The following is a 23821-nucleotide window of genomic DNA, read 5'->3' on the forward strand; positions in this document are numbered from 1 at the left end:
TAGGAAAATGGATAGAACTAGAAAATATCATCCTAAGTGAGGTAACCAAGTCACAAAAGAACTCACATGGTATGCACTCACTGATAAGTGGATATTAGCTCAGAAGCTCGGATTACCCAATATACAATCCACAGACCACATGAAGCTTAAGAAGGAAGACCAAAGTGTGGATGCTTCAGACCTTCTTAGAAGGGGGAACAAAAATACTCAGGGGAGAAAATATGGAGACAAAGTTTGGAGCAGAGACTGCCCCATCTGGGGGATCCATCCCATATACAGACACAAAACCCAGACAATATTGCTGATGCCAAGAAGTGCTTGCTGACAGAAACCTGCTATAACTGTCTCCTGAGAGGCTCTGTCAGAGCCTGACAAATACAGAGGCTATGCTCACAGCCAACCATTGAACTGAGAACGGGGTCCCCAATGGAGGAGTTAGAGAAAGGACTGAAGGAGCTGAAGGGGTTTGCAACCCCATATGAAGAACAACAATATCAACCAATCCGACCCCTAAGAGCTTCCAGGGACTAAACCACCATCCCAAGAGTACACAGAGATGGACCTATAGTTCCACCGCCATATGTAGCAGAGGATGGCCCTACAGGAGGAGAGACCCTTGGTCCTGTCAAAACTCGATGCCCCAGTGTAGGGGAGTTTCAGAGCGGGGAGGTGGGAAGGAGTGGCTGGGTGGGTGAGGGAGCACCCTCTGAGAAGCAGGGGGAGAGGTGATGGGATAACGGGTTTCTGGAAGGGAAACCAGGAAAGGGGATAACATTTAAAATGTAAATTAAAAACTCCAATAAAAATAAAATAAAATAAAATGTTGGATTTCCATCCAGAATTTTTTTTAAAAAAAAAAAGTGTGTCTTGAATTATTATTCACCATAGTGATATAAGAAGGTCACCGCCAGGGGTTGGGGATTTAGCTCAGTGGTAGAGCGCTTGCCTAGCAAGTGCAAGTCCCTGGGTTCAGTCCCCAGCTCCGAAAAAAAAAAGAGAAAAAAAAAAAAAAAAGAAAAAAAGGTCACCGCCTTACATTTTGGAGCTTAAAGTTCTGGAATCTCATCCAACCTCTAAATGTGACAGAGCCAAGAAGTCTCGGGAGACAAAAGTTAATGATGCAGATTGTTATCTCTTTATTGGACAGAAAGTTCCTGAATGTTAGGTTTAAGAACCTCAAGACAAACAAGCATGAGAAGGAAATGCCATCCAGGGACTGCCTCTGAGACCACATGGGAGCTGCATGCTGAAGACATCACAGGCTTCATCCAGGCAATGTGGCTCCTAGGGAAGGAGAGAGAGAATAATGAGCAGGGTGAAGACCAGCCCCAGTGCCTGTGGCTGCGTGAGGGACCCACATGCGCGTGCCCCTGCTTCTTCTCGCTTGCCCCTGCTCCTTCTAGCTTGCCCCTGCTCCTTCTCGCTTGCCCCTGCTCCTTCTAGCTTGCCCCTGCTCCTTCTCGCTTGCCCCTGCTCCTTCTAGCTTGCCCCTGCTCCTTCTCGCTTGCCCCTGCTCCTTCTAGCTTGCCCCTGCTCCTTCTAGCTTGCCCCTGCTCCTTCTCGCTTGCCCCTGCTCCTTCTAGCTTGCCCCTGCTCCTTCTCGCTTGCCCCTGCTCCTTCTAGCTTGCCCCTGCTCCTTCTAGCTTGCCCCTGCTCCTTCTAGCTTGCCCCTGCTCCTTCTCGCTTGCCCCTGCTCCTTCTAGCTTGCCCCTGCTCCTTCTAGCTTGCCCCTGCTCCTTCTCGCTTGCCCCTGCTCCTTCTAGCTTGCCCCTGCTCCTTCTAGCTTGCCCCTGCTCCTTCTAGCTTGCCCCTGCTCCTTCTCGCTTGCCCCTGCTCCTTCTAGCTTGCCCCTGCTCCTTCTCGCTTGCCCCTGCTCCTTCTAGCTTGCCCTTGCTCCTTCTAGCTTGCCCCTGCTCCTTCTTTGTCTCCTCTGATTTACAAACAGGGACTTCTCTTTGTGCTCATACCTTCCTCTTATCGAGAGGGGAGAGGAATCTGATCCCCTGAACGGAATGCATATGGTCATTTAAAGAAGACCTTAACTATGAAACTTTCAACATGGTAAGAAATTAGCCTTACAGGTACCTTTCTCTGCTCTAAGAAAGGTACCTTCCTCACCTCCTCAAAGGTCTTACTCACAGCTCCTCTAGCATGGATAATAAGGATCCATCCCATAATAACCCAGGGAGTACCCATGCCCAACTTCTTTTTTTGTGGTTGTTTTGATTCAAATAATTGGTTGTTGTTGTTGTTGTTGTTGTTAGAGTCGTTCACATTACATCCCTCTTACTGCCCCCTCCCAGTCACCCCCTTCTACAATTCTTACCCCCTCCCCTTCTCCTTTTCCTCAGAGCAGGTAAGGGCCCCCTTGCATATCCCCCCTCCCTGGTACATCAAGCCTCTGCCATGCACAACTTCTAAAGCTTGGGTAGGCATCCGCCTCACTCAGGCATATCCTCACCGGCATATTGGTCCAGATGTTCAGCTGCCCGATGCACTATCAGTTGAGTACGTCTTGGGCAAACCGGCTCCTCTTTTTCTTGGCATACGAGCTCTCACCTTCCATGTTGGAGCCACCGGAACTCCTAGAGATGTGCTTGCTCCTTCTGCTACTTATCTCCTCAGAAGCTTCCTCACCAAAGGAGCCGCCCGAGACTTTGGGGCCATATGGCTTGTCTCTCACTAATTCATCAGAAGAACCCGAGGAAGGGCCCGAGGCAAAGCTCTCACTGACAACTTCTTCCGACTGTGAGTATTTTTCTGACGAGAGAAAAGCATGATCTGTTCCCTACCTGGATGTTTCTCTATAGCCCGAGGTTGTTGTAAATCAGGACACTGCAAGCAACCAGTGGCTTCTCTGTGATTAGTAACCTATCGTGTGGTGCAATTTGCCTTTTTGGCTGTCTAGAAACTCCTGGATCTTCTGTCTAGTCAGAAATAGGCTTGATGTCCGGCGACTGTCCTTGCTACTCCGCTTATACTGGACAATAAGAATCTTTGAGTTACATGACTTCCCACTGTTCCCTTAAAGTCTCCATCGCTGACGGTTGGTTCATCAATTCAGTGATACTCACACAAAAGCTCTGGTGACAGCTAGCAAAGACTAACTTCTCACCAGAAATTAGAGTCCCTAGAAAGTGACACCCTTTAGATCCCTAGAGTACCCTTTAAAGAACTCTGCCATTGTTCCTTCTCCCCCAGATCAACTCTTCCTACTCACCCTTAGTTTTTCTCCCAATGGCTCCTGTCACTAGAAGGAGGAGCAGAGAACAGAGGAACAAGCTGGTAGACTTCATCTTGCCAGAAAAGCTCTTGACTGAAGGCTGAGCTGAGTTCTTAGTTTATATATTTCCCGAGTAGGTGTCCCTGGAGTTATACAAGGCACAACCCACCTTACTTATCTGTAAATGCTGGTTTTTCCCCCTGGGCTATGCAGGGGGTATTGTCATTATCTCTTGGAATTCTACAAAAGTACATCGTATCAGAGGCCTTCTTTATACCTCCAACCCGCAGCCAATCTTTATCAACACTTGAGATCACTTTGCAGTTTCCAGCATTTCTGAAAGACATTCAGTTGAGCCTGAAGAAGACTGTCCCCTCATGTTATAAAGTAATCATGCTGTGATCACGCTTCCCACAGCATAAGTGTATGTCTCTCTCTCTGCAGTTATACACTACAAAAATACTTCCTCAGATAAATCATGTAACTTTCAGATACATCCTAGAACGCTTCTAATGCCTTCAAATAAACAAATATGTTGTACCTGACAAGTGGCACAGGGATAGAAAGACATAGAATGAAGTCAAGAAATCCAAACGAAAACCTCAATAAGACAGCTAATAAAACTTCAGGTGAGAGCCTTGCCCACAGAACGGGCCAAGTTGGGATGGGAAAGTGATGGATGGAGAGCACAGAAGGGCATTGAGTCATTCAGTAAAGCTCAGTGAATAAATGAAAACCCCGGAGAGTTTTGAGACCCTGAGAGAAGATGTAATCTCTGAGTTGCAGACCTAGGGGAAAGAGGAAAGACCAGCAGAGCAAAGGCACAGAGAACGCCTTCAGTAAAAGCATAAAAAAGTTAAAACCTAAAGAAAGAGACACCCATCTGTGCACAAGAGGCTTCATGAACCCCCGATAGAAAAGACCAGAAAAACTTCCCCGCGATGTAGTTAAAACATTAAAAAACAGACAATAAAGGGATTTAAACTGACAGAAATGCCAAGCCACTTATAAAGGCAGGCTCACTGGAATAACAGGTGGTGGAAATAACAATAACAACAGGAGTCTTTAAAGCCAGCAGGGCCAAGAAAGATCACAACTGTCAACCAGACTATTACCTACCTATTACCCAGAAAAACCTGTCTATTGAACTTGGAGGAGAAATAAAAATGTCCCATGATTTAAAACAAAAAGGTTAAAGGAATGCATGACCACTAGGCCAGCTCTACAAGAAGATACTGGCTGAGAGGAATATCTGGATCTGAAGAGTAGGCTATACACAGTAACAAGGGACAAGGAACAAATACACAGCTGCAGGACATTCCATCAACAGAGGCTAATAAAAGACCACAAAGTCAACAGAGTGACAGGAATTGATACACAGTTTTCAATCATAACTCAGAATTTTTATATTAATGGTCTCTGTTCCACAAATAAGAGACAAAGACTAGCAGAATGGGTTAGAAAACATGATCTGTCTTTCCCTCCCCCCCTTTTCCATGTAGAAAGGTTTAATGAGAGAAGAAGAGTAGAAGAGGAGAGGAGTAAAGGCTGGCCATGAGCATGTGGAGGGAAGAGAGGAGGGGAATGGGGAGAGAAGGGACAAAGGAGAAGAGGGGAAGAGGGGAAGAGCAAGATCTGTCTTTGTACTGCCACCAAGACACATACATCACCATCAAAGACAGACACCCGCTTAGGGGAAAAGTAGGGGAAAAGCACCAAACGAATTAACTAAGAAGCAAGCCTTGTAGCTAGTCTAATATACTTCAAGTTAAAACTAATCAGGAGAGATAAAGAGAGACACTTACTACTCCTTAAAGAAAAAAATCCCAGTAGTCTAAGCATTAATAAGTGGGATTTATTAATAATTACAATAATCAATAGGATCAATAATTATCAATGAATATACAGATTACAATTAATACATGGAACCTCATGAAACCAAGAAGCTTCCTTACAGTAAAGGAAACCATGACTTTGCTAGAGACAGCCTGTGGGATGAGTAAAAGTGTACCAGATACACATCTGACAGAAGCTTGATGCCTACAATAGACAATAAGCTTTATTTAAAAAAAAAAGACCTAGAGAGATAAAAGTCATGTCTTCTCTCATTTGGGGGAGTTATCTTTGAATCTTCAGATATGTGTGGTCCATTTGGAATATCCACAGAGGTCAGGAAATTATTTTGTTTGTTAACTGTGGAATAAGGACTTGAAAACGTTTTGTAATATCTCCTAGCTGTGTTTGTTCTGAGAACTGTTTATCCGACTCTTTTTCCACTTTGATGGATTAGATGATTCGGGGGCTTTTGTGCATAACTCTCTGTCTGTCTGTCTGTCTGTCTGTCTGTCTGTCTGTCTGTCTGTCTGTCTGTCTGAGAGACAAACAGCCTGAGCTTGCTCTATAGACCAACCTGGCCTCAAACTTATAGAGATCCCCCTGCCTCTGCTTCCTGAATGAATGAGCACTCTTGATCTTGCCATGTGACTTTAATACAATTAAAACTTGCTACTGCTTCAGAGACCTCCCCATTCTGCAAGCTCTCTGTATAATCTGTGCTTCCCTTTCCAGCGTGGAAACTCTCACTACATAAAACCCCCCTTTTCCCCCTGGACTTTTTGAATCTTATAACCCTTGCCTATGCCCGGCACACGTTACTTTCCCTCTATTTTCCTGTAGAGTTTTCCACGTTTCGAGTCTTATATTCAAGTCTTTGGTTGATTTTGAGTATGTTCTTGTACAGGGTGTGGGGCAATACCTCCTTTCACTTATCTACACGTAGACAGCGAATGCTGTCAAAATTATTTGCTAAAAAGCTGCCTTCAGCTAACGTGGCACCTTTGTAGACAAAACTGCAGGGGTTTATTTCTGAGTTCTCTGTCTTATTCCATTTTCTCTGGGATTTTTTTTTTAATTTGTGTGTGTGTTGCGTATCTCTCTTGCTGGTTTCGACCTTACAGTCTGTTCTGTTGTACAGTTTGACGGGGAATTGCTTGCTTTTGCTACTGTTCCAGAATTCCCATTTCAGCTCGGGATGGCTTTGGAGACTCGGGATTCATTCAAACAAGAATTTTAGGATTGCTCTCTACACTTCTGCGAAGGGTGACATGAAAATTATGACAGGTATACTGAACTTGCAGATTGCTTTTCAATAAGATGGTCGTTACCCCAGTATTAGCTCTGCTGATTAATCCGTGATCATGAAAGATCTCTCTCTCTCTCCCTCTCTCTCTCTCTCTCTCTCTGTCTCTCTCTCTCTCTGTCTCTCTCTCTGCCTCTCTCTCTCATCTCTCTCTCTCACCTCTCTCTCACCTCTCTCTCTCTCTCTCTCTCTCTCTCTCTCTCTCTCTCTCTCTCTCTCTCTCCGTCTCCTAGTATTTGGCTCAATTTCTCCAGTTGGTATTTTATTTTAATTTATTATTTTAATTTATTATTTAATCTTTTGAGTCTTTTGCCCGTACGTAGGTCCGTGCACCACATGTGTGCCTGGTACCCACAGAGACCAGAAGAAGGCATCAGACTCCCTGGAACTGAAGTTATGGATGGCTGCGAGCTGCTGTGTGGATGCTGGGAAGTGGACTCAGGACCTCTGGAAGAGCAGCCAGTGCTCCTAACCTCTGAGCCCTCTCTCCAGTCCCCTTCAGTATGTTATAATGCACACGTTCACCACACTAGGTCATCACCATTATTATTCTAATAGTGTCTCAGAGATTTTATTTTTTCAAGAGCTGTATTAGCTGCCCAATTTTGAGCAAGATGAGCAACTTTAATTTCTTTCTCAAATAATATTTGTAATCATTGAGAATTTCATGCAATGCATTTGATCATAGTTATGCCCCAAACTTCTCCCAGATCCGCCCCTCCTTTCTAACCACCCAGCTCACGTTCTCTCTTCTTTAATCCATTGAGTCCAGTGTATGTTGCCCAAATATTCTTGGGTGGGACGCCTGCCTTGGAGACTGGTCACTCGGAGCTAAAGAGCCTGACTCTTCCTCTCCTGGTTACCAATAGCTCCTTAGCTAGGGGTGGGAACATGATCCCCACCTCTCCTGCCCCATCTCTCTGAGAGTTTTGTCGGACTTGAGGGTTTTTTTTAAGTCTTATGCATGCTGCCACAAATTGCCATGAACTTGTATGTTTAACTTCCATGTTGTGTGCAGAAAACACTCTTTCCTTGTCATCACCCACCACAAATTTATACACATACATCAACATCATATACATGTACAACATATGTATTTGCATATATAATATATGCCTATGCATATACATCACATACATATACATCACATACATAGACATTTGCATATGGATATACTATACATCATATACATATACAAATTTATTTATTTATTTTATGTATATAAGTACCCTGTCGCTGTCTTCAGACATGCCAGAAGAGGGCATCGGATCCCATTACAGATGGTTGTGAGCCACCATGTGGTTGCTGGGAATTGAAATCAGGACCTCTGGAAGAGCAGTCAGTGCTCATAACCACTAAGCCGTCTCTCCAGCCCCTCACAAATTTACATTTTGACAATTCCGGACACGTGCATAGTATATTTTGATTGCATTCACCATGGTTACCTTCCCTTGTCTACTTACTCCCCTTGCAGAACCACTTCTCAGGTAGACTGCTTTTTACCTGCCATACTGTTTTTGTTCCTATTGGATAGATTTGTTTTTTATTCTGGGAGATCCAGGTTTTCAAAAGATATATGGCCCAGCGTGCCTCACATTGCTGCCCCTGCACAGCCTCTCTGGGGATATTGACACCGGAGTCACAAAATGCTCTTGATGGACAAAGAGGGTAATAACATTTCCTTGAGTGTTTTTTCACCCTTTGCTTTGCACTACGTGTAAAGTCCATCAAGGGGGACATTATCTTCTCAACGTTACTCAGCAGAACAAGCATACGCCAAGGTGGCTCAGATTCCTAAACTTCTCGACCAGGATGCAATCTACCATTAAATAGCAATGCATAACCCTATCAGCTTGATGCTGTGCTGGCTAGTGTAACGTCAACCTGACACAAGCTGGAGTCGTTTTGGAACTTCGACTGAGAAAATGACCTCATCAGATTGGCTTGTGGGCAAACCTGTGGTACATTTTGTTGAATGATAATTGCTGTGGATGTGGAAGGGTCCGGCTCTCTGTGGATGGTATCACCCTGGAGCTGGTGGTCCTGGGAAAGCAGGCTGAGCAAGTTATGAGGAGGAAGTCAGTAAGCAGCATCCCTCCATGGTTTCTGCATCAGCTCCTGCCTCCAGGTTCCTGCCCTGTTTGAGTTCCTGTCCTGATTTCCCTCTCAGTGAAGGTCTATTGCCTACAAGAGTAAGTCGAATAAACCATTTCCTCCCAAAGTTACTTCTGGTTATAGTGCTTTATCACAAAAGCAGAACCTCTTACTAAGACAGATGCCAAGCCACATCCCACAGGTCTCCTGACAATTGTAGCTTGCTGTTGTCTTCTAATTAGTATGTCTTCCAATGGAAAGTATTAAAGGAATATGATATCCAGAGTATGGTTGAAGGCACTAGCAAAAATGACTTTGGTCCAAGAAGCCATTGGTTTTTAGACTCCCATCAGGCCTTGCTCCTGCTCGTCTAAGACGCTGTGCGCATGAGCAGACGCTCTGCACGTACGCAGACGTGAGCGGATGTGAGCGGATGCTGTGCACGTCAGCAAGGACTAGAACATTTTCACCTTCACTCAGTTGTCCACTTTCTTGTCTCATTCTGGTCTCCTCTAGTCTTTGGTACCATTCTATATTTAATGGAAAAACTCAACACTGTGACGTTTTCTTGACCTGAGCTTTTTTCCTAAGTGATAGGAGTAAGGACACAGTCTCCTCTCTTGCTCTCTCCAAACCTTAATAATATTATCTATACGATAACAGGCCAGAATAGTCGTTCTGGCTGAATTTCCCAGCGCTTGAGTATGGGTATGTGGGTAACCTCAGAAAGAAGTCAGAAGCAGGAAGAGAACTGTGGAGTTGGAATATGACGGGCATGATTAAAGTCATTTAAAAGTCCCATTTGTTACTCACAGGGACTTGGTCTGTACAAGAACGTGGTGATAGAAGGAAGCAAATATTCCTACCTTCATAACTTTCGTTAAAATTTCCCCTTGGCATATACTCACTGTGTACGGTACTGGGTTATACAACATCAATTTCATACAATTATAGAATTTACTTTTAGTGTATTTACCCACAGCCTCTACCCTCACCAATCTCATATCTTTCTTTCATACCTGGATTTGCTAGGGAAAATGCATTTGGATCCTGATACCCTGTTTGAGGTCACATAGTCATTTCGGGTGGGGGGAGAACACAGACAAAGACACAAAAGAATAGAGCAAACAATGGCCAGCCTAGAGGATACTGGAGTTACATCATGTTCCATGTGCAGAGTGAGACGAGGAAGCTATCTTCCTTCCAGGAATGCTACCCCACTAGTGGGTAATCAGGCACCAACATTAAGAGATAAAGTGTGGCAGGTACCCAGTGTTCATCAGTCTTGACATCTTTCCTGGTTCCACAGCCCCACATTTCAAGCAGAACAGGCGATATGAGAAACCATCTCCTCACATCTAGGACGTAATAACTGAGTTCTAGAGAGGAGGATTATGGGTTCTCCGATTCAGCGAGTGCCCTGGGAGAGCACACAAGTTAGAACCGCCATGTTGTAGAGCTGACTTCTAAGAAAGCTCATACTTGATAAATCCAGTGTATCTGAGCTCAGAAAAATGGTCCGTAGCATGGAGGGAAACATTCCAGAGCGACCTAACAAGACCGTCAGGGGCAAGGCTAAGGAAGATGTCACTCAGTCAAAGCTCTTTTCTACCCATCTGAAAACAACCTGTTCTCACTGGGTCCCTCTTCTTTCTCATCATTTAGTTATCACAACTAATTGCCCTATTCTGATCTCAGTCTTCATGACTTCTAAAACTCCTCTCACCCTCCATAAAGGGAAGGAAGGAGTCCTATGTCAGTCTCTCCAGCATCCTTAATTTTTTGGTACTGAAACTGAATAACTGGAAAGAAGTTTTCTAAAATAGTAAACTCAGCAGGAAACCAAAGAAGATACATACTGAGGTTTTTGTGCCTGTTCTGATTAACTTATTGATTTGTGTGAACATTATTGGTCTTAAAAGATCTAGAGCTGATGTTAAATAAGTAACAGGGGTATTCATGCCTGTCTGTCCCATGCAGCATTCCTTAGTTGCCTGTAGCTCTTTGTCTAGGGTTGAGACATCGTGGTCTTTCCCCCCTTCACAGTAGTAAGTGTATTGTTGCTTTCTTTGTTTAGATCAGGTTTAGGCAGCCATGTTGGTAAGACGTTATGGGTGTGGCTTGTGACATTCCTAGGAGACACAGCCTCAAAGCAAACTGCCTGGTCCTCTGCTTCTTACAATCCTTCCACCCCATTTCCTGAAGTGATCTAGGAGTTAGGTGCAGAAGTGTGCTGTGGAGGATTCAGTTGGGACTGGGCTCCATAAGTCTGCATTTTGATTGGTTATAGTTTTCTGTAATGGCCTCCTTTAAAACAAACGATAGGAGCCTTTTGCCAAATTTTATAAACTCAGTGTTTTCTTATTCTTAGAAAAGTATTTCTCTGCTTCACTCCTTCTTTAAAAGGGGAACAAGAATACCCTTGGCAGGGAAGGGAGAGGCAAAGATTAAAACAGAGACAGAAGGAACACCCATTCAGAGCCTGCCCCACATGTGGCCCATACATATACAGCCACCCAGTTAGACAAGATGGATGAAGCAAAGAAGTGCAGGCCGACAGGAGCCGGATGTAGATCTCTCCTGAGAGACACAGCCGGAATACAGCAAATACAGAGGAGAATGCCAGCAGCAAACCACTGAACTGAGAATAGGACCCCCATTGAAGGAATCAGAGAAAGAACTGAAAGAGCTCGAAGGGGCTCGAGACCCCATATGTACAACAATGTCAAGCAACCAGAGCTTCCAGGGACTAAGCCACTACCTAAAGACTATACATGGACTGACCCTGGACTCTGACCTCATAGGTAGCAATGAATATCCTAGTAAGAGCACCAGTGGAAGGGGAAGCCCTGGGTCCTGCTAAGACTGAACCCCCAGTGAACTAGATTGTTGGGGGGAGGGCGGCAATGGGGGGAGGGTGGGGAGGGGAACACACATAAAGAAGGGGAGGGGAAGGAGCTAGGGGGATGTTGGCCTGGAAACCGGGAAAGGGAATAACACTCGAAATGTAAATAAGAAATACTCAAGTTAATTTTAAAAAAAAGAAAGAAAGAAAAGTATTTCTCGGAAATTTAAAAAAAAAACTTTAATTCTAGAGCTTCTGGGCTCTGCGTGTCCTTGTGAAAGTTAATCTCACAGTACAACTTCTCAAAACTGTCCCGTGTAACACCAAGAAAAACAAATAAAACCCCATGAACTTCATTCTTTACACAGAATAAGAAATCTGAGACTTGGGGCTGGGGGGACGTTAAATTCTGTGTACAAAAATACCAACAAAATTTGAATGCAGATAATTCTTTATCCAGATCACTTCCTTTTGAGAATAGAGTAGGACCCAGACACAGGTATGCAAATTAAGAGACTAGAAAAAGAAGAGCTAGAGTGGAATCAGCCTCGTTCCTAGTTGGTGGTGGGGAGCATGAAGTCTGAAGTGACCAGGACAGTCCTGCTAGATCACAGCAGGAGTGGGAGCTCAACAGGTCCAGGCAAGGGGCATCCCATGTGTGTCCAGAAGTCCTGGCATCCCAAGGTTGCCCTGCCGTGCAGCTCTGACAGATAATGGTTAACATTGCTACCCTGACACTAACTAATGTCACATTGCTCTCTGTATAATGAGTCAGTTCTTCCCCAATGTTTTTGATCTCGGAATCCCATCCAAAATGCCTATTACATGGAGCTGTCACATTTCTCTTTGCCTGAGAATGGGCCTTTTATACACATCTTAAAAAATTAATTCTTGGTGAATCACATGCATTATATTTTGATCCTGTTTACTCTTTCCCTACTCTGCACAGATGAACCAACCATTCCTTAGTCACTCAAATTTGTGCCTTCATTTGATATATTTAAACATTTCGTGAGTTTCACGCATAAATACTGTTTTTACATCATTTCCACGTATCCCCTAGTTCCTCCTATGTCTCACTTATTCTTCAAATTCATAACCTCCCCTTTAATTATCATTGTTACATATGTCTATGTTGCATATGTATGATACATATTATAGAACATGTATTATTATAGGTGTGTGTGCATATGAACACAACATCCTGAATCCATTTAGTACTGGCCTTATTGATAAAGATTTGGAGCTGGTGTGTTTGCAACTGGATAACCTATTAGGGGTCTTGTCTCTGGAGAACACCAGTGCTCCTTTTCGCAACAACCATTCATTTCCTACAGCACCACGCATATGTAGGGAGGGCATTCTGAGTCATTACCGAATTCGTGGTGGTTCATACTATACCATAACATATTCTGTATAAGTTGGGGGCTTGGGTGCCTCAAAAGTCAGTTCTCAGTGTTGGGGTTACATTCACATTACAACCTTGCCTTCTTTGGGTACCCAAGCCATTGCGTGCCCCAATGAAATTCAGGATGTGAATGTGGCAAGTTCCCACTCACTCTAGAAGACTTTCACCCAAAACAAAAACCAACCAGGTCATGGGATGACAGCAGAGAATGTCAGAGAGGGGAAAGTGAACAGAGCAAGAAGTCTGCACTGACACTGAGGTTAAGGACTGTCATCTTTTGCTCAAGGGGTTAAATGCAAACATTGGTTATTGACCACTTAAATGAACCATGTCCTAAACTCAGTCTTCCACAAGTAAATTCAACACAGAAGAGTTCCTCGTGGCACATTCTCAAGGGAAGTACATGGAATACTGGAGAAGTAAGCAAGAAAAGGAAGCAATTGGACTTTTTGGTAATGTCAAATCTTGTGACTGGCATCTCTATGGTGAGTTATCTTCAGGCGTGGGAGGAAGAGATAAGATTAGGAGGACCTCAGAGCTCCTAGATTAAAACCTAGAAAAAACATCCTCATGTTCTGCTGAATGGCTTAGTGCATGTAGCCATGTTCTTCCTTTGAAGCTTTACCTTAACCCCTTCCACACACCATTCTTCAAGGCAAACTAACATTTGGAGATGGAATGACCTAAAATACATTTTCACCTGCCTTCTGTTGCATCCCCTGCAGGGCTGGGTTGAGTGCATCAGGCTTTCTGCAGAGATGCTTGACTCCTCTGTGCTCTCCCTACACCACTGTCTGCCTGGGAAGCTGAGGCCTGTCTCATGAACCTCTCAGTCTTCTCACAGATACAGGGAACATTATGAGTCCAGGAAGTGGACAAGCTCCCACTGCATCCAGTCTCAGTGTGTTCCCAACACTCCTCTACCAACACATTCACCAGGGAGGGCAGACATCAGCACGGACTGGGGGAAGGTGTTTCTCATCTGCAGAAGAGTTCTCCTTCATTAAGCAGGCAATGTGGATTTTAGATGATTTCAGGAAAATAATGTAATGAGGAAGCCAGTTTCCTTTCTCCATGTTCCAACAGTCATCCTGTCTCCAGCCAAACATGGTAAATATCTCCCATACTGGAACATCCCTCTGCAGCTCCCCTCACTCTTGAGCTGCAGCCCCAGTGCTGACTCCTGAATCTATAGACCTCGGAGCCCTCTTGAGCATGTCTCTGCTGCTCTCCAGCCTGCAGATGAGGGCCACATACTGCATTCAGAGTCTCTCATCAAAGCTACTAGTGACAGGAAACACTGGAGGATTCTCACACAGGGCAGTAGTAGGGTTAAGGTTAGGCATTTTAGAGTTACTTTTATGCAGGTGTACCTCCATTATTTTTAAAATTTTCTTTCAATTCCAGAAATTCACTGTTATCCTGTTTCCCTCTCACCCGAAACAGATCTGCATACATCTCATTTGAAAAGAAGAAAAGCACAAATTATATTTTTGATACAGCGTGAAGCTCAGGACGCTGTTGACAAGACCCCACATTGAACTTCTAAGCCTTGGACAGGCCCTGGTTCTTTCTGTGATCTCAGCCTTGGATTTCTCCTGGAAACATCATGTGATGATCTTGGGGTGATGATAATGGTTTAAAGGTCTTCTGAGACATGTGGGGGTAAGACAAATCTCCGACATCATGTATCTCTCCTCTCTAGGAATGTTTACACCATCTCCTACTGAGAAAAAGGGAGAAGCCAGCAGGCCAGATAAGTAAGGATAGGTAATGCCTTTTGTGACTTCAGCCACATTTCTGCACCCAGTGCATATAAATGAGGAGATCAGCTGAGCTCTCAGTGGAGGCCCTTCCTGGTAAGATGAAGTCCATCTTCTTCAGCCTTTCTCTGCTCCTCCTTCTGGAGAAGCAAGCAGCCGGGATAGGAATCTATGGTGAGTGCAGGGAGCCTCCTGGCAGAGAGGCGCTCAGGGAGAATGTCCATGAGGGTGTTCTGGCAGTGAGGAGAACCCTCCATGGGGTGATCTTCTTGATGGACTCTGAGTCTTCTCCACCCACATCCACATGCCTGTGGGAACGTCAGTGGGTTGATGGGGGAAATTCTGGGATAGACCTGAAAGGGAGCAGAAAACTTAACTCAGATTCTTGTTATCCATTACCAGGTGGGACAAAAGGACACTTTCTAGTAAAAACATCCCCACTCGTATTTATCGATAAAGGCCAGTTCCTCTATGGACACAGAGAAGAACAGGAAGAGGCCCCTGAAGAAAGCATCCTTGTGCAAACTAAGCACCATGTATATAGCCAGGATGCTGACGCTGACACGGCAGAGGCTCACGGATCACAAAAGCAGACAGGTTTGAAGGAAGACATAGTGTGTGATGAAGAAGATGAGCTTGCCCAACAAAAGTCCCAGCTGAAATCCCAGTCACAAATAAAATCCCAAACCCAAGTAAAATCCCATGAAGCCCAAGTGAAGTCCCAAACAGGGCAGCTAAAGACCGCGGGGCAGGTGAAATCACAAACCAAGCTGAAATCCCACGGAGCTTCTCTGAAGTTCTACAAAGCACCACTACATCTCCAGAAAGACGTTTCTCAGCAGCAAATCAAGGGCAAAGGATATGACCTGCATCAAGACCTGCCCCAAGTGCGCCAACAACATGCAAACGTTCACAGACTCAAAAGAAAGCTTGGCCAGTCCAGTAAAACAGTAGCATTCTTACCCATTAGACACCGCTTCCAACCCTATCATGGGTACTTTACGCAATTCCAAGAGCATCTACATGGCAGTGTTCATCACACAAAATCTTTCCACCATGGTCCGGGAATGTGCTACTGTCCAAATGGAGGCTTAATGCTATACCAAGGCATCTTCACTGAATAACACATTCGTTAATCTCTCAAGAATTAAAACACGTGTAGAGGTAAGTATCTTTGCAAACAGAAGAGCTGTCTACCTCAGTGTTTCTAGGTGGTGCATGGTGGAGTCCCTGGACCCACATGGGATTGTAGCAATACCTATAGCAATGGAGTTGCTGAGTTGACACTTTATGGAGTTGAGCTCCATCCCCTGCTCAACAACGGAAGTACCTGGTAGAGGCAGAGAAAGCTACCTGGGCCATCAGTGTGTCTCAAATCCCTCTCCTTAGTGAGTGTTTGCTACAGGTTGATTTTGCACAGATGTAGCTATTAATTCTTTGAACATCACCACTTTACAATCAGTAAGTTTAAGATGCATTTTGGTAACTTCTTATGCTTTGGATTCACAAGGCTCAGTTACAAAGCGTTATTGGTTTTGTTTCCCATTGCACTTCATGATTTTCAATGCCCTTTAGGGTTCACTTATACTTTGGAGACCAGGGACCCTTAAGGTTTTGTGGCATCTTTCTGAATACAGAAGATAAATGAGCCCCAAGAACCATCCTTGTTTGTGATGCAGGGGCTGTGAGAAGTGGGGCTCCAGGGTGCTGGAGAATCATTTACAGGGGTTGCTTGCTTTGTCAGGAGAGAAGTCTGAAGCCTGGGGCGTAAAGGGGGTGCTGCCTTCATGCTTGCATTAAGGGACACTTCATGTGAAGAGACGGCAAGCAACAGAACTGTGGGTCCAGTGGTCAGTAGTGGCCAGTACCCCAAATGGCTGCAAATTGATCAAACAGAGAAGGAACTTGGTCACACTTGTCTTTTGCTAGCCCTCACTCACCTGTGTTGTCATCTATGTCCTCTCTCCATAGGAGTCACCTGACCTGTGTGGACTGTGCGGTTCTTAAGATGCTGACTGCCGTGTGGTCCTCAACACCTTGCACGGATGCCATGACCCACTCACACATTCCTTCCAGAGACTTTCTAAAGTTGGAGCAACCTCACGCAGGTGCCCTCCAATAAACAGAGCCTTCCCGACACCACTTTCCTTTGACTGTCAAAATCTCCAAGTTCCTATTGGCTTTGGTGCTTGGATGGCATCTTTTCAAGTAATAAACTCAAATTGAAAGAACAGAACACTCTTGTAGAGTTACACAGAATAGAAAACAAGTGTTTCCCAATAAAGACATTGTTTTGGCATCCATTGCTTCTTAGTTTGTTTATATATTTTGGTTGTGTATATATGGATGTGTGTGTGTGTGTGTGTGTGTGTGTGTGTGTGTGTGCGCGCGCGTGTGTGTCCATTCATGCCAGGGCATGCCTATGGAGTTCAGCAGATAACTTTTGGGAGTAGGTTTCTTCCCTCTTCCATGGGGCACAGAGATTGAACTCAGGACATCAGGCACTAAGAGTTTCTGTCCTTTCTCACTAAGGCCCCTGTTCAAGCATGCTTTACTCTTATCTATTTAGATCCTTTGGTTCCTACAAGCTTAAGGTTTTGGGGGGCATTACTTCTGAGTGATATTTCAATCATGAATAGTAGCAATCACCGTCCTATATCTAGATCTCTTTCTAGAAATGCAACATGGAAAGAAGAGACGAGCTTTCCCATTACCCTGTGCACATACTGAGCACATCTCCCCCACCCTTGAGACCCTTTGGCTAGTAGGATTTGAGAAACAGTGTATTCAGAAATGTCATATAAACTGTAGCGGGGCAGGCCATGCAGGGTTTCATGGAACCCTGGCAGTCTCATGTTTGTATTGGCTAACATTCCCTTGCTCTTGTTTCAAGTGCATTATCTTCTTTTCCAGCTTCTGTTCAGAAGCAAATATCTCATGCACTGATATGTTAAGCCTCTACCACTCCAGCAAGATAGAGTGTGTTGATAGAGTATGTCACTGTGGACAGCCAGAATAAAGGACCAAATATAATAGTTGGGAGGGGTGTCTTCTAAACGGCAACTTCCTGCCTAAATGATCTATTTTCGGATATCCTGGAAGCTTCCGGAGAAGTTAAGTTCTTTAGGAACAGGAGATGACATGGAGGAATAAAGATATCTTTCCAGTTCCAGGTCAGGCCCACACACCACCTATCATCAATAAAAGCGTCTCTTTCTCCAGGCTCATTTCCTATCATTGCTATGCAAGAAAAGCTCAGGTAGTAACCTTTAGCCCCATTTCATGCCTGTTGACTGAGAAGAGGCAGGGCTGCCCCCATTCTGTGATTATGTGACAGGAATTAACTGAATTATTTATTCATGGGTATGTCTGAAGCTTTTGGAAAAGAGAGAATGACCCTTAGTGTGGCCAAATACCAACACACCTGCCTCCAACATCACAAGCTCAGAGTCACTTGACCAGGAGTCAAAACCATCCCTTTGTTTTTAGAAAGTATAATCCTTCTAGCTACAACATAAAGCAGTGGCCCCTTTATTGTTCATTCCCAGGGTGTGGCCAGCATTTCTCTGCATACACTAAATAGGGAGAACATGAAACTAGAGGAATACTCAAGCTTCAAAACAAAAGAAAATTGGCTTTTCTGTGATCTGGAAATTTGGAGGCTATGAGTCCATGTTTTAGAACATTATATGTGTAGGTGAGACTAAGATATTGGTAAGGTACAGCCAAGGGTGAAATAAGGTAGACTTTTAAAGGTTTGTCATAGAATGACCAAATTTTGTATATAGTAAGGCAGATAGTAGAAGACAGATTGTGGGTTATTATAGGTTTAATTACAGTCTCTGCCAAACAAAATGTTGACTTCTAAGTCCTGGACACTAAACATGAGAGTATTTAGAAGTCGAATCCTTGAGAAAGGATTCCATCCACCCAAACATGATCAAAGAGTAGTTCCACTCAGAGCCCATCACAACTGGTATCCTTTAATCTTCCTTTTATTGTTATGAATTTCATACATGCTCATAATATTTTTGATTGCATCCGTTTCCTGCAGATTCTCTTCTGTTCTCTCACTACTGTTATTCTGCCCAACTTTATGTGCTGTTCCATTTTTTTTAGTCTACTGAGTCTACTTAGTGTGCACAGGTGTAGGATGACCTTCTGGAACATGGGTTGGCTCTCGGAGGCTCCATCCCTGAAGGCAACATATTCTCCTTCTCGCAGCAGGCATAAAGTGACAGTAGTTGCTTGTATAGCTATGGGCATCATGACTCTCCCCTATTCATGCTAAGATTTTGGCTGGTTTGATATTGCCATATGCATGTAGTCACAGCTGCTGTAAGTTTGAGCATACAACAACACTGTCAGGTCTGGCAAAGACTATTTCTCTACAGAGTCCACCTGACTCTCCCCATCCTTCCTCTCTTGTCTTGAATGATACTCCCTGAGCCTTGTGGGGGAGGGAGCATCCTTTGTTGGGGGTTGGTCCGGTACTGTTATGTTCTCAAATGCTAAATTCTAGCTCCCGAGATTAGGTCGCCCTCAACGAGCAGATCCTCATTTACACCAAATAATGCTATGCAACCCTACTCCCCAATTTAAAGCTATTGGTTAAAAGAAACTGGCAACAGCCAATTGCTGGAGGGAATAGGGAGAGGTGGAGTCTGAGTTACCAAGCTGGGGGTCAAATGTAGGGACCACAAAAAGAAAGGGAAGGAGAGATGGAGAGGAGGAGTGTGGAGGAGGAAAAGACAGAGGGAACAGGAGGTCTCCATTAGCCATGATGGACCAGAAGCCCCATACCCAAGTGAAATGCCTCACCAAGACACCTGACTGCTCAAGTAGGAAATTCCCAACAGCAAGTATTTCAGGGAACACAATTGAGGAAGTAAGCAGACTAGCATTAGAGAATTAAATTAGAAATAATCTCATATTGCACAGAGCCTAATAAATAAGTCATAGTTTGAGTCTCAGTCATTGGGTATAAGCATAATTCATATTAATTTACAGATATCACTTTCTCATTTAGAGATGAGTTCAATAGTCTCAATCAATTATTTGTTAATTGTAGCCTGTGGTAAAAAGAAGCCTTTTGCTGGGGCTTGAGAGATATGCTGCCTATGCCAACAGAGAAGTTTGGGTGCAGTTTATTCTTGTGTCCACTTAGCAGAATGAGCATGTTAGTTTCTTCTCTGGAGCCCACAATCTAGACAGACATGGATTTTGAAAACAGTTAAACATACCATGCATGGGCCTTCCTCCTTCACCCCATCCCTTTGTGTGGGCCACCAGTACACAAAGGTATGCTCTACCTAGAAATCCACTGGCCACTCCAGTGTGGGAATCAGGTAGGTGATCTTCACTTTTCTTCCATTCCTCCATTTTGAATTCCCAAGCCTTATACTCAGACCTGTAGCAGACTATCTTTATGGGACTGTCCCCCTCTCTAACTCAAATCCTTGTGGACTCCATCAAACCTCACAGTAACCCAGTTTTTCTCCTTTGGGACAATTCACAATGCCTAGAAAGACCTAAGACCCTCCCCCAGTGAACACACCTAGCAGGGACTCACAAGCACTCCATACTAGGCAATCCATAGACATCAGAATTGCCTAAGACCAAGAGGGCCACAGAAAGACCATGGAACAGAATACCCACTCAACAAAGACAAGACCAGGTATCAACATCTAGAACCACAATCATCCCAAACACAGATGTCTAGATACCTGTGCAAAAACATAATTATGAACACCAAAGGGACAAGATGTCTCCACCAAAACCCATCAACTTTTCTACAGTAGGGACTGAGAAATCCAATATAACTGAAGCACTAGATAAAGACTTCAAATTAGTGATTATGAATGTGTTCAAGGACCTCAAAGAAGATATGAATAAACCCCTTAATGAAGTCTGTGAAAAATACATATAAAAGGTAGGATGAAATTAAACGTTAAATCTAAAATAACTCAGACACAAAACATTCAGGAAATTTGGGGTGCTATATAAGGTCAAATCTATGAACAATAGGAACAGAAGGAGAAAAGTTCAAACTCACAGAAAACATGTTTAACAAAATTACAAAAGAAAATTTCCCTAGCCTAGAAAAGGAGATGCCTATCAAGATGAAAGTATTATTCTAAAAACCAAATAGAGAGGATCAGAAAGAAAATTCCCCCATGACACATACTAATGAAACACTAAACCTACAGAACCAAGCAGGAATATTAAAATTTGCAAGTGAAAAATATCAGGTAATATGTAAAGGCAGACCCGTTACAAAAATGCCTCACTTCTCAATGAAGAGTCTTAAGGGAAGAAGGGCCTAAATAGATGTTCTACAAACTTTGAAAGACCACAGATGCCAGCCCAGGCTACTAGCCCCAGCAAAACTATTGATCACGATAAACAACAACAACAAAAATCCTATCACTACAACATCCCCCAAACACACACCAAATTTAAGCAGTATTTATCTACAAATCCAACTCTCAGAAGGCACTAGAAGAAAACTTTAACCTGAAGATGTTAACCACATCTAAGAAAACACAAGGAATAAATCATCTCAGACCAGAAAATTAAAAGCGGGGCATAAACTCACAGGACAGCAACTGTGGGGGCCCAGCCCCAGCTGTTCTTTCAGGTTCTCTCTTGAAGGTAGTCAAGGAGGAAGAGCATGGGGGGAATCAGACTTGATCTTGAGTGATATTTAAAGCTACCTTTCCTATAATAAAGCACTTACCGGTCTTAAGTCGAAGCAACTTTGCAGTGGTAACTGACCTTGCCTGAGTTCCTCTGAGACCAGAAACAGCAGTCTCTGGCATTTAGCACCTCATTTAAAACAGTGGAGATTAAATAAAAGGATTTATTGCTCATGCTTCTTTCTATGGTGAATCAATCAGAAGCCTCTCTGGCTAAGCTGGTTAACTCTTTGAAAACCAGAGAGGACAAAAAGGAAAAGAATTAAGATGCTTTATACAAACAAGCATGCACAGACACACATACATTCAAACATTCATACACCCACACTCTGGCTGGACCCTACCTTCTGTCACAATCAGCTCCACAACTGTTCATGTATGCTTACTTATATACATACACCTACACACATACATATAGAAAAACAGACGTACATCTTTGGATGGATGGATGGATGGATGGATGGATGGATGGATGGATGGATGGATGGATGCATGGATGCATGGATGCATGGATGCATGGATGCATGGATGCATGGATGGATTGATGGACAGGGCAAAGCTCCCCAAGCCAAACCATTCAACCAAAACTTTATTTCTTTTTTTCTGGTCATTTTATATTTTCTTAGACCAAAACTTCCTTAGAAAATTACATAAAATGGGAGTTACAGAAGGATGTTGATATTAAGTTCAAAGCGGTGCTTCATGATAACATGCTCATAAATTCAAAGCAGCAGTTTTTATGTGGCTTCGCCTTATTATACTATACACCTGTGATTTTATCCTTGGACCTAAATGTTTTTCCTTGAACACAAATTTGTCCCCCAGGTCTATTTCTTTTTTTGGTGTAATTATGTAAGCTCATTGTATTTCTTGTATTTTTGGTTGTGAGCCTAGCCTTTAATGGCTGAGCCATCTCTCTGGCCCTTGTATTTCTTAGTATGCAGATTTTACTTACTATTACGAGAGTGGGCACATTTTATTCTTGATTCTAACTTTATTACCTCTTTCTGGCAAGGCAACGCAGACCACCTCTAAGAATATTCTTCCTAAAATTATTTGAATCAAATCGGGAACCTATAGAATCATTATCTTTTTGTTTATATAGCATCACTGCAAGATCACCCACCTTCGTAGGTCTATAAAAATCTGCTCAAAGGGATGGGTCAATACCTAGTGATTGCTGTATATTTAATGATAACAGGAAAACTGTATTAACAGCAGGAATCTTTCCTCAACTGTAATCTCCTCAGCCTTGCCTAGAGAAGCAAATCTGTCATAGCTTTACAATCAATGGCAGAACCATACCTACCAAAAGCAATTGGCAGATTCAATGCGATCCACATCAAAATTTCAATACAATTCTTCATGGAAATTGAACTGGCAATTTTAAGCAAAAAAAAAAAGAAAAGAAAGAAAGAAAGAAAGAAAGAAAAAGAAAACTTCATTTAATTTTGTGTTAATTTTAACACAAAAACTCCATTAACTGAAATAATCCTGAATATTGAAAGGTCTGCTGGAGGTATCACCATCCTTGACCTCCAACTGTATTACAGAGCTATAGTAATAAAAACAGCATGGTATCACCATAAAAATGGACACATCGATCAATGGAATCAAATTGAAAGCCCAGAAATAAATCCACACACCTATGAATACCTGTTTTTTTTTTTGATAAGGAGACCAAAACACACACTAGAAAAGAAAAGACAGCATCTTCAACAAATGCTGCTGCTCAGACTGGATAGCTGCATGTAGAATGCGAACAGATCCAGAGTTATCACCCTACACAAAACTCAACTCCAAACGGATCAGGAGCCTCCACATAAGATTAAACACACTGGATCTGAGAGAAGAGAAAGTGGGGGATAGTCTTGAACTCGTTGGTACAAGAAGACTTTCTGAACAGGACAGCAATAGCACAGACACTAAGACCAGCAATTAACAAATGGGACCTTGTGAAACTGGAAGCTTCTATGTGACAAAGGTCACTGTCATTTGGACAACACAGCATCCTACAGAAACCTACAGAATAAGAAAAGAGTATTACCAACTATACATCCAATAGAGGACTAACGTCTGAAATTTTTAAAAAAGCACTCAAAGAAGTGGACATCAAGAAGGTAAATAAGCCAATTTAAAAAGGGAGTACACAGCCAAACAGAGAATTCTCAAAAAGAAGAAACACAAATGCCAGAGAAGCACTTAAAGAAATGTTCAGCATCCTTAGTCATCAGGGAAATGCAAATCAGAATGACTTTGAGATTTCATTTTGCATCAGTCAGAATGGCCAGCAAATGACAGCTCATGCTGGTGAAGATGTGGGGTAAGGAAAACACTCAACCACTGCTGGTGTGAGTGTGAACTTAAACAGTGGCTATGAAAATCACTGTGGTGGTTCCTCAGGATGCTGGGCATAGATCTACCTCAAGACCCAGCTATGTCTCTGTTGGGAATATTAACAAAGAGCCCTGAATTTTACTACAAGGGCACTGGTTCCAGCTCCACCCTGCTTTTTGCTCCCCTGTTTATGATAACCAGAAAATGGAAAGTGCCTAGAGCGCCATCAACAGGTCAAGAAAGTGTGGTGCATTTATATGGGTTAAATGTTTTTCTAAAAACTAAATCGTGAAATCTGTGTGTAAGTGGATGGA

At 43.3% G+C, this 23821-nt stretch overlaps 2 protein-coding genes and 1 long non-coding RNA gene across 6 annotated transcripts; 2 read left to right on the forward strand and 1 right to left on the reverse strand.

Annotated features, from left to right (window-relative positions):
- Positions 1-1111: 1111 nt before the first annotated feature.
- On the reverse strand, positions 1112-3347 carry Svs4 (seminal vesicle secretory protein 4). The gene is made up of 3 exons (NM_012662.3): positions 3221-3347; positions 2462-2760; positions 1112-1284 (listed from the first exon to the last, which is right to left on the reverse strand). Exons 1-2 carry the CDS (start codon positions 3294-3296, stop codon positions 2501-2503), a joined length of 336 nt encoding a protein of 111 aa, NP_036794.1. The 5' UTR covers positions 3297-3347; the 3' UTR covers positions 1112-1284; positions 2462-2500.
- On the forward strand, positions 1118-10758 carry LOC134486476 (uncharacterized). 3 transcript variants are annotated; one of them, XR_010065457.1, is made up of 5 exons: positions 1118-2061; positions 2626-2748; positions 3715-3852; positions 6235-6343; positions 6686-10758. It is a non-coding gene; the product is annotated as an uncharacterized LOC134486476 (long non-coding RNA). The 3 variants fall into 3 exon arrangements; XR_010065456.1 differs by lacking the exon at positions 3715-3852 and having other exon boundaries at positions 2553-2748; XR_010065455.1 differs by lacking the exon at positions 3715-3852.
- A 687-nt stretch (positions 10759-11445) lies between these two features.
- On the forward strand, positions 11446-16771 carry Svs3a (seminal vesicle secretory protein 3A). 2 transcript variants are annotated; one of them, NM_001007605.1, is given in 3 exon segments: positions 14554-14646; positions 14875-15636; positions 16444-16770. In NM_001007605.1, coding segments are annotated over 2 exon segments (795 nt in total). In that variant the 5' UTR covers positions 14554-14573; the 3' UTR covers positions 15597-15636; positions 16444-16770.
- The last annotated feature ends 7050 nt before the right edge of the window (positions 16772-23821 follow it).

This window comes from Rattus norvegicus, chromosome 3, assembly GCF_036323735.1.
Source record: "Rattus norvegicus strain BN/NHsdMcwi chromosome 3, GRCr8, whole genome shotgun sequence".
Lineage (NCBI taxonomy): Eukaryota > Metazoa > Chordata > Mammalia > Rodentia > Muridae > Rattus > Rattus norvegicus.